Source organism: Dysidea avara, chromosome 9 (genome assembly GCF_963678975.1).
Source record: "Dysidea avara chromosome 9, odDysAvar1.4, whole genome shotgun sequence".
Classification (NCBI taxonomy): Eukaryota; Metazoa; Porifera; class Demospongiae; order Dictyoceratida; family Dysideidae; genus Dysidea; species Dysidea avara.
This window is the reverse complement of record NC_089280.1, coordinates 17,656,030-17,666,300: the sequence shown is the minus strand read 5'-3', so window position 1 is coordinate 17,666,300 and position 10,271 is coordinate 17,656,030. Positions and strand designations below refer to the sequence as shown.

The following is a 10,271-nucleotide window of genomic DNA, read 5'->3' as shown; positions in this document are numbered from 1 at the left end:
TAGACAGTAGTGACATGGGAGAGAAAAGAAAAAAAAACCATCACAAAAGCATTTGAACACTATACTAAATAATTACCAATGGATTTGAACATTTCTGGGGAGGAGTAAGACCACAGTTAGTCCAAATGTCTTGAGTTAATATCCTTTGTTGTGTTGTACTAAAGTAACTTTGAGTGAGGAGACAGATAATTGCCACAAATGGCCACATACTTTATCAGTAGTTCAAAATAGGAGATTACACAACAAGATGACCTGAGCAGTGTCTGTACAAAATTATTTACATGATCACAAAATGTATATTAGCTATAATAGACATACCGATCCACAGGAGCTAGAGCAACGATCAGTACCACATTGCCTCTGAAATAATCAATATACATTTAATAGTACCAATATTAAATCTTGACTGAGTCACTAACCATAATAGCTCCAACATCAGAGTAACTACTAAAGCAAAATCCAGCAGTACTAGTTGGTGTGTTGCACACATAGTTTCTAACAAGTTCAGTGAAGCTGTTAGTGACCCCGCCCACTGGTGGATCACTGACCTACAAATACGCGCAGCAGTGCCGCAACAGATAATAGCTGGTCCAGAGGTACTCACCATACAACACGAATAAAGTATTTCCAAACTTGAGTAGCAGCTGTAAGAAGTACATATCGAGTTTAATATGCTTGCACCGTCCACTCGTCCAGCTATACTACCCAAAACATTTCCAAAAGGAGGGATTGGCTCAGGGAGTGGAAACAACGAGTCCGGGATGCTGCAAGTTGCGATCGCTGCCTGTCGAGCATTAGTACAACTACATGGTGACTGGCGCTTGTTGTAGCAGCTAGCTAGTCCGGATAGGAGGAAAATACACAAAGCTGTCAACACCTTCATGTTACGGAACTACGCCCATGATTAATTAAACGCGCATGCGTTATGTCCAAACGCGCACAAATTTTATAGGTGTGGCTCATGATGACGTAATATGTATAAATAGAATATGATACTTATAATTTCATGTGTTGTGCACTATATATGAAATATCATGGAGTTCTGGTGCATTCTCTAAGTATAACTGATGATTGTTGAATGTCTGTTAGTAACTGGTCGAGTTCACTTCTAAGGAAGTCAGCACGTGTTGTAAGATTTGTGACCCTTCTTCTTTCTGCTAGATAGGCATCAAGTAAATCTGCAAAAAGAACATCATCAAGTCATGTAGCAAAATATAAAATTACGTTATCTACTTTGTAGTTGTTGTAAGGGGACGCTGTGGGCTGTGTCATTGACTGCAGTGGCATTGTCATACAGGGTTTGTACGGTGTTGAGTTGAATAGCACCATTCTGTTCAATCACATCAATCTCACTGCTTAACTCTGCCACTGATGAATTAAGCTCTGCTGATCTCTGTAGAACAACAATACTAATAATAACAAAACAATATGATGAAGTTGGTTAACCTGTTCTAGTGTGTTGGCTGCTGTACAGAGATTGGAAGCATTTGCACTCAATTCCATACTTCTGTTATAATTGTCAATTCCGATGGCATATGCATCTGAAATGGCAACATCTATTGCCTCTAACATGTTGTTGACTTGCATTAGACTAGCATTGAAGGTAGCCAGATTAATAGTAACCTAATATAACACACATATAAAATTGAGCATTTCTAATGAGGTCTGGAATAGCTTACTTGTGATGTGTTGTTTGTAATGGAGGCTTGTTGTATTAGTAATTGTTGATAAGTAGCATCAACTTGATCATATAATAATTGTGTTGTGTTGATTTGTTCTACTGTTCTGTTGACTATTAGAGAAATGTTCCCAGCAATTTCACTAAAAAACCCAATGATTAGTACAATGTACGTAATTTGGATTTTGTATTTACCTTGCATTTCTGGCTATTTCTAATGTCTGTTGAGCAATCAATGTACCATTGTTAATTGTCATTGATATTGTAGCAATATCTTCATCTGATGGAAATGTACTGTTGATTTCTCTAGCTAACATCTCAGCTAGCTCTATACTAGGAGTCATCAAGGAAAGTGTATCCTCAGCAGTGACATTAACCATCATAACAAGTTGTGTAGCATTGACAATAACCTCTTGTTGAGTATTGATGTTTTGTAGGAACTCTTCAGTCCTGCTCATCAACCTAGTAACATTCTCCTAAAGATTACGGTGTAATATATAACAAATGTGATATGTTGTTAACTTACATCTAAGTCATGCAATATGGTTAAGGCATTGGTGGCTAAATCAAATGTAGTGTTACTGTGGTTGTGTAGATTCTGCACTGCAAGTGAAGTGTTCTGAATTTCTTCTTCAGTCTGTATCAGGGTATCCCATAATGCCATGGCAGTGGAATAAGTTGCCTCCAATTGTGTGGTGGAAGTGTTCACTCTCAGCAACTGCATTTGTAGTTCACTTTGTAACATTGCGACAGAGACATTTAACAGTGATAAGTTGCCTCTGTTATATAAATTCTGATTGGCAGCTGTGTCGGATAAATTTCCTGCAATCGATACTAGTTGTAATACTTCATCTAAACGTGATTGTGAGTTGCTGATATTATTCCTGGCATTATCAAAATCATCTTGTAGGGTCTCAGCTGCTAACAGCGATTGTTGCAAAGTTTGAAAAGAAGCAAACGTGCTGGAATTCAGGTTCAGTATTGTTGCAGATATACTTTGTAGTCTAGTATGGACATCTGCAACTCCTGTACCATTGATGGTCCCATTAAATGATAAAATAATTTCTAGGTAATCAGCAACAGTAGAAATAGCTCCATTTACAAGATCCATCACCATGGTAAAGTTCTGCTGCAGCATGGCTAAATCATCTTTAGTCTAAAAATTTTGCAATATTAATTTAACATACCACTACTATCTCTTTACTTCACTTACATTATTTGCTTCTACTTCTAAGTAAATGACATTGGCCCTAGTAACAAGACGATATTGTACTGCAAGTTCCACCTGGGATAGTTGATATTCCAGATCTGATATTGTAGCATTGATATCTTCTAGTGGAGTTCTTGAAGAGTTGAGCTGGTCTATACGAACTGAAAGACTTGAAATATTTGCCATCAGTTCTTCAATGTTTGTGGCTGCCTCATCAAAACACACAGGACACCTCTCACAATTGGGAACAGTACCTGTTGTGAGAGACAAAAATTACATCATGGTTCATACATCTTATTGTGTACCGGAATACTCAAAGCCACATTCTTCACATTTTTCACCAACTGCTCCTTCAATACACATACATGTCCCATTCTCATTACACTGTGGAGTAACTGCTCCTTCACTACAACCACAATCTACCAATGGAAAAAAAAAGATATTTACATTAATTACATAGATAGGGAACTTCATACCTTGGCATCCAACTCCAGATACAAAATCGTAATTGCCAAATGAACAATCACAACACTTGTAATCAGTATCACTCCCTACACCTGGCAAACAATAACACCTTCCAGTACTCTGTAAGTAAATATAGTGAGATTATCAAATATTGCTATAGAGCTGAGATATTTACTTGGTCACATGATCCATTAACAGAACCGTTAGCACAGCAGTCACATGGTCTACAGCCTCCCAAGTGAAGTCCCCAGTATCCCAGTATACACTCATCACAGTTTGCCCCAGTTGTACCAGGTCTACATGTACATACTCCCACATCTCCTTGATTTACACATAACCCCTCAGTGCCATTTGCATGACAAGTACACTCTATAAAAAATAAGGTGATATGTGACATACATACATACATGCATATATATAATTGTACAGTTCAGCTACCTGAACATTTTCTGCTTCCAGTGGGATCACCGAAATAGCCATCTAGACAAAACTGACACTGAGGTCCTGTAGTATTAAAGGAGCAGTTAGCACACTGCCCGTTCACCATGTCACAGATGGGCTCCCCAGGAGATGGCATGGCATTCCCAAAACAGTCACATCTAAAGCAGCGCAGTCCACTTGGAGTCTGTGTAAAGTTTAAGAAGACAATAACTAGCTATACTAAGAAACTAGTTGCTGTGTCCTCACCAAGGTGAAATTATCAGCACACACGTCACAGTTTCTACCAGCCATTCCAAAAGGACAATTAATACATGTTTGATTGCCATCAACTTCTAGGATACACTCTGGTTTAGCCACATCACACTGACATGGTTGGCAGGGTATATCATTTGATGGATCCCCAAAAGTCCCAGTGACACATTCATCACAATTATTTCCAGTGGCATTTCCAGTGCACCCAAAGCAGATACCAGTTTGAGGGTCGCAAGTTGTACTAAGATTGTTACAGTCACAGACAACACATTGCAGTCCCCCAGCTGGCCTATAGAACCCTGAGGCACACTGTTCACAAAAACGACCAGTGTAATTGTTTGAACACTGCTGGCAGATTTCAACTGGAAACACTGACTGAATGATCACCAAATCACTACTGGTTACTGTATCATTAGAAACGATTGTTTGTAATGATACACTTTGAAGATAGTACGTCTCAACCTATGTGTTATAAACACACACTCTTATAAACACATGTATATGAGACCCATTAACTATTACCATTGCAAATGAGGCAGGGAAGCTAAGTGATGTAACATCAGTCAATGTATAAAGAAATTCCAAATAGGTTGGTTGACTGTTGGGATCAACTTGAAATCTCCAGTACATTTCACGGAATGATATCTACACAAACACAATTACAAATAAACTATCATTTACAACAATACAAATCACTCACAGTTAGCAACAGTAATCCCTCGGTTTCTAGGTTAGAGGAATCACACTCAAACTCTCCAATTAAACATTCGATTCTTCCAGGACCACACAATTCCACAGTAGATGTGTTCGAGTGTAATCTAGCATTTTGTGGTAGTCGTAGTAGTACAGATAATTGTAAGGAATAAGATCCAGTCAAGTCTCCAGTAAAATTATCAGGAGCAACTAATCTGTCCATGTCTACATCAGAGCTATTGTATCCTAGTCCATTTTCAGTGCTAGGAATAAAATGAATTTATACATAGCCAAGAAGTAAGTAATGCTCAATATCTTACCATCTTGTAAATGTTCCATTTCCTTCAATCATCCATCCATCTGTCTCGATAACAAAGCTAGCAGTGCTGTTACATATCTGGATAAAATCTGAGCTTATAGCAGCTAAGCTGTATGTAGTGTCCACAGTGCATAAATCTGATTGATTATAGCAACGACATGGTTCACAGAGTCTTTGATATATACTGTTGGTTAATATGCTCCCAAGTGGACAAGCATCACAGAGATCACCAATAACACCATCAACACACTGACATGCTCCGGTTACTTTATCACAAATATTTGAGGTACTTCCTAGTGGTTCACAGTTACACAATTGACAGCCTGAACTGCCAAAGTTGAATCTCCCATCTTCACATTCGTTACACTGTAAGCCAGTAATACCCATTGCACAGGAACACTGTCCATTATCATCACAGAGAAAACTGTTTGAGTTGTCCACATCACATGCACAAGCTATTTAAGCAAGCATCGTTTAAACTTTCTTATGATGTGGTCATTTTTACCTGCGCATCCATTTGTTGAGAGGTTGAAGTACCCATTTAAACATCGGTCACATATTTTCCCTCCCACACCGTCCTTGCATGGGCAGTAGCCACCGTTGCAGTCACAAGGTTTCTCCTGAGGATCACTAACAGCTCCAGTAGAGTCACAGTTACATTCTGTAATCCCCCAATATATACAGCTTGGAACTTCATAGATAAGTATTGCACTTACCAACTACTTGTCCATAGAACTCTACTGATAAAGAGAATGTTGTTTCAGTACAAGCTGTGTTAGTTGGTGGTACAGATCCTGCAGCTCTGGGTATGCAATCTTCTATCTGAGCTGATGGTTGTGTATTATAATAACTGCTAGTCTCTTCGAATCGTGGTATTAGTACAACCTATGAAGACATGTAAGTAGATGTCTAAATAAGAGTACTATACTTACAGAGTCTACTTCAAGGATGGCCTCACTGCTAGGTAGAAGAAATTGATCAAAGTCCACAGTTACTAAATACTGGGTGCCTCTGTCAAAGCATGCATTAAAGAGGAACATGTGAAAAGTCTGTTGACTAGATATTGGCATAAATATGTTTTGTGATACATTGGCATTGATTAGATCACAGCCAAGAGAATTATTCGTTTCCATTAAACTATCAACATTCAGACTGATAATTGTTTGATCCATATTAAAAAACTGCAATTTACACATAATCAACTTATAAAGTTAACAGGTATGTAATACCCTGTATCGAAGGATCACTTCATATCGGGAGCTCTCTGGAACTGATATGAGGAATTCTAATCTTCCACCAACCCTGGGAAAGGCAATATACCCTCTTCCAGTAAAATTGTTGTCATAAACTGGATTATTTGTGATTGGGAGCACCTCAGAAAATCCCTAAACCAAACATAATAATAATCAGTCCTAAATATACACTCACACACCTCAGGGTAAGACAGATCTTCTGCTTCAAACCTGATATAGTCAAGTGCTCTATAGTAATAGCCAGGGACTGTTTCATTACAAGTTCTACCATTGATATTGGGCAGGCAACTACATTGACCACTCATCACATCACAGACTGTATCAAGTGATCCAACTGGATGACAATCACATGGAACACACTGGTTGTTTGAAACATAATAGTCAACCTATAGAGGATGTTGGGTTATGATAGCTTGGATTACATTGTATACTTACTGCACATTCTGAACATGTTCGTCCAATGAAGTTAGCATTACACGAACAATTACCAAATACTTTGTCACACACTGAATCACTACTGCCAACTGGATCACACATGCATTCTAAAAATAGCAAAAATTATATTAATTTCCAGTGCATTAAAATATTTTTGAATGGCAGTGATGTGTAACTGCATGGTCTTTGTACATACCTTGACATCCATCAGGGTTTTCAGTGGATATATTCCAGAACCCATCTTGGCATGTATCACATACACTGTTTACTTCAGTGTCCACGTTAGCCTTACACATACATGTACCATTATCAGGATCACAATCTGTAATGTCTACCACTCCAGCTGGGTTACAATTACAAGCTGAAACAAAGCAATAATCAAAAAAATATTGGAGATATTAAATTTCTATGTAGCTACATACCAGTGCAACCATCATTACTGAAGTTATAGAATGAAGGGATACATCGGTCACATTGCCTCCCACCAACACCTGGCTTACAAACACACACTCCACCATCTACAGAACATTCATCAACTCTGAGAGTTCCAATAGGGTCACAATCACAAGCTGCCAAAATTTAACAAAGATAAAAGTAATTTATGAAATTGTGTACACTCACGATAGACTTGTCCAAAGAATTCAACAGACAGTATGAATGTTAATGGATCACAAAATACAGGAGTTGGGCCTACTTCCCTAGGGAGACAACTATCCAAAGTGTCTGCATATAAGTCCATCCCTTCTTGTGAATTCAAATAGGCACTTTGTGTTGCAAACAATGGCAACAGTAAAACCTAATTTTAAAAATTGCAGAAATATATCAAGTACAAAAAAAATCACAACTCTTACAGAATCTAAGAGAAATGTTGCTGTAGTAAACGGCAATCGGTTGATCATCACATTATACATTACTCCAGCTTCCAAACATATTCTGATTACAGCCTCAGCACCATGGTTTGGCATTTCTGTCTCTTCCAGTGAAGCAAATATACCTTGTCTGATGGCTATACCACTTGTACTGTCACATTCAAGAGTTATATTAACTTCTTCCAAACTTGTTATGTCTAATATTACAGGGACAGTATCACCCATTGCCTGTGTAAACAATCACTTTAATTTGTTCACGTAGTAACAATAGTTAAGTTACTTACACTGTATCGTAGTACTAGCTCATACTGATAAGTCGTTGGCACTGAAAATGTAATTGTCAAGATTGAGCCAAACATTAAGAATCCTTGACCAGTAAAATTAGTTGGCTGACTAACAACAGGAAACACTTCCGTAAAATCCTAAAAATAAGTTCACAAATTACTCTATTAAAACATACAGTTGCTTACATTACTAAATGTAGTATCCTCAGCTTCAAATACAAAGAAATCTAATGGTCTAGTATAGAAGCCATTAGCTGGAGCATCACACTTGATATTCACAATATTATCCTTGCAGAAACAAACACCATCAAGGGCAGTACAAGAGTCATTGATGGCTCCAGCTGGATTACAATCACATCCTATACACCTGTCATCATTATTGAGGAAAAATCCATCCTGTATAAAACACATCTTTGTATGCGTAGAACTTCATGAAAGTTTATTACCGTGCAGTCTGAGCAGAGCGGAGGGAGATACATGCTTGTACATGTGCAGTTACCAAGTGTCTTATCACAAACTTGATTGGTACTTCCAACTGAGTTACATGAGCATGCTGAAGAAAAAAAAAGACAATGTTACTGTTCACGTGTTTGATGAAATATTTACCTTGGCAACCATCAGGGTTGCTATCACTGATATTCCAAAATCCATCCATGCAGGTATCACAAATTGTATTAGAAGTGGTATCAATGTTGGATTTACAAGAACACACTCCAGTTGAAGAATCACATATCATGGGATTAGATACTCCAGGTAAAAAACACCCACAATCTAAAATATAGCAACTTAACTAAGCAGATATGACAATGCAGTTTACCTATGCAAGGATCTGAGAAGAGCATTGCAGGATCCCGGTAGAATCCAGCCACACATTCTTCACACATAACACCCTGTGTGTTATTGGTACACATACACTGGCCAAACCCGAGAGTGTCATTGTATACACAACTGTCTGCATGACCGAAACACTGACACACTGTAAAGAAATACTGTGAATACTTTTACATGATAATTCTGTGCTACACTAACTTTGACAAACACTGGCATTAGTGGTAGTGCCTCTCATGTACTCAGCATTGTTATAAAGAGGCTGGCATATTTCACAGTTGGGACCGTCTGTACGATGTTGGCAGTTACACCCAGCATATATCTTGAAGACAATGGAGCAGTAAAGATTGTGATATACATGATGGATTGTTTTCATACCTTTCCATCATCTTCTATCTCTCCTGGTAGTGGTATACATTCATCAGCATGTCCGTTACAGAGACAACTTCCATACACAGACCATTCAAATATTCCATAGTATTGTTCTGTTTCTTCAACAGCATGTGTCCCTAATAGTTGTAGTCTCAAGTTTGTGATAGTCTGGTATTGCCACTGTTCATCTTCTGTGATCCCAGGAAATAAGTGTGAGGAAATATCAAATGTGATCTGTAAGGAAAACAATCACAGTAAACATGTGAGCAGTAATTGTACACAAACGTGTCATGTATTTGTGAACAGAGTCATGGATGACAAGTACATGTACAACTACCTCACTGCCTGAAGTGGGGAAAAAAGTGCCTTCAATCTCTGTACAGACAGCTTCAGTAGAGTCCAGTATTGTATCAGATGTGATTATGGTGGCATTGATCATAAAAAAATTTACACAGTTGGTAGAGTAAAACCTGTATGGTACCCAAGTGTTCCCAAAATCTGACGACCTCTCAATAATCATTGCACTTGGCCGAGGAGTACTCCAAATAATTGTTAAACTTTCAAACAACATTGGACCTTCTAAATCAAGCTGAACTGTAACATTAGTTACTCCAGTGTCTGATTGCCAAGCTGTTGTTGTGTCATTGTCATTGATGTTGCTAGCTGGGTAGGCTACTGTAGGATCATCAGCTGAACAAAACTGCATGCCACTGCCTGTAAGTGCTGGTGTAAAAACTGTGGTCCCGTTTTCTCCACATGTTGAACTTGTCGAAATGTTACGGAATAATGCAATGTTGCCGGTGGGTGGAAAACACCCGGCACTGTTGTCGCACTGTCCGAGTACTTTTACCAGTAAAAACAGCGAAGTAACAATAGTCAACTCGATAAACTTCATCTTTAATAGTTACAAATCTTCTGATAAAGACATTGAAGCTTTATGTTGCGTATATCTTCAAAGCTGGTTTGGTACAACAAAAAAAAGTGGGCGATTTTCAAAAATAATTGGCTGCAAAAAGCACACCATAAGTAGAAAACTTGCTGCCTGTCCACACAGAAGGTATCAACTGCACACGATCGAGTCTTCCAACAATTCACAAGTAAACAATAAACTGCAGTTACACCCCACTAGACGTCTTAGCATTTCTTCCAGATCCGCCCCATTTTTAAGCGTG

The 10,271-nt window shown here is 38.3% G+C and overlaps 2 protein-coding genes across 3 annotated transcripts; both read right to left on the bottom strand.

The window, feature by feature from the left end:
* Nucleotides 1-5: 5 nt before the first annotated feature.
* LOC136265587 (uncharacterized) lies at nt 6-908 on the bottom strand. The gene is made up of 5 exons (XM_066060458.1): nt 605-908; nt 420-548; nt 319-360; nt 211-263; nt 6-158 (listed from the first exon to the last, which is right to left on the bottom strand). The coding sequence occupies exons 1-5, from the start codon at nt 881-883 to the stop codon at nt 65-67; spliced, it is 597 nt and encodes a 198-aa protein (XP_065916530.1). The 5' UTR covers nt 884-908; the 3' UTR covers nt 6-64.
* Nucleotides 909-959: 51 nt separating this feature from the next.
* Nucleotides 960-10,266, bottom strand: LOC136265575 (laminin subunit alpha-5-like). Of its 2 annotated transcripts, none has more exons than XM_066060444.1 (33): nt 9,434-10,266; nt 9,106-9,333; nt 8,929-9,049; nt 8,717-8,875; nt 8,506-8,670; nt 8,346-8,452; nt 8,086-8,295; nt 7,900-8,037; nt 7,598-7,843; nt 7,368-7,542; nt 7,169-7,315; nt 6,943-7,107; nt 6,747-6,853; nt 6,491-6,697; nt 6,288-6,443; nt 5,991-6,239; nt 5,775-5,943; nt 5,564-5,719; nt 5,060-5,513; nt 4,747-5,002; nt 4,569-4,691; nt 4,041-4,508; nt 3,792-3,978; nt 3,529-3,722; nt 3,365-3,473; nt 3,194-3,307; nt 2,892-3,142; nt 2,205-2,834; nt 1,874-2,154; nt 1,680-1,821; nt 1,447-1,623; nt 1,234-1,393; nt 960-1,178 (listed from the first exon to the last, which is right to left on the bottom strand). In XM_066060444.1, the coding sequence occupies exons 1-33, from the start codon at nt 9,992-9,994 to the stop codon at nt 1,033-1,035; spliced, it is 7,158 nt and encodes a 2,385-aa protein (XP_065916516.1). In that variant the 5' UTR covers nt 9,995-10,266; the 3' UTR covers nt 960-1,032. The 2 variants fall into 2 exon arrangements, with proteins under 2 accessions (XP_065916516.1, XP_065916517.1); XM_066060445.1 differs by having other exon boundaries at nt 9,437-10,266.
* Nucleotides 10,267-10,271: the final 5 nt, after the last annotated feature.

Coding starts and splice junctions, on each gene's coding strand:
- LOC136265587 (XM_066060458.1), bottom strand. CDS start 883: ATGAAGGTGTTGACAGCTTTGTGTATTTTCCTCCTATCCGGACTAGCT. Junction 549..604: donor TACTTTATTCGTGTTGTATG/GTGAGTACCTCT, acceptor GCGTATTTGTAG/GTCAGTGATCCACCAGTGGG. Junction 361..419: donor CTGATGTTGGAGCTATTATG/GTTAGTGACTCA, acceptor TGATTATTTCAG/AGGCAATGTGGTACTGATCG.
- LOC136265575 (XM_066060444.1), bottom strand. CDS start 9,994: ATGAAGTTTATCGAGTTGACTATTGTTACTTCGCTGTTTTTACTGGTA. Junction 7,543..7,597: donor CAACATTTCTCTTAGATTCT/GTAAGAGTTGTG, acceptor TTTTAAAATTAG/GTTTTACTGTTGCCATTGTT. Junction 3,143..3,193: donor ATGTGGCTTTGAGTATTCCG/GTACACAATAAG, acceptor CTCTCACAACAG/GTACTGTTCCCAATTGTGAG.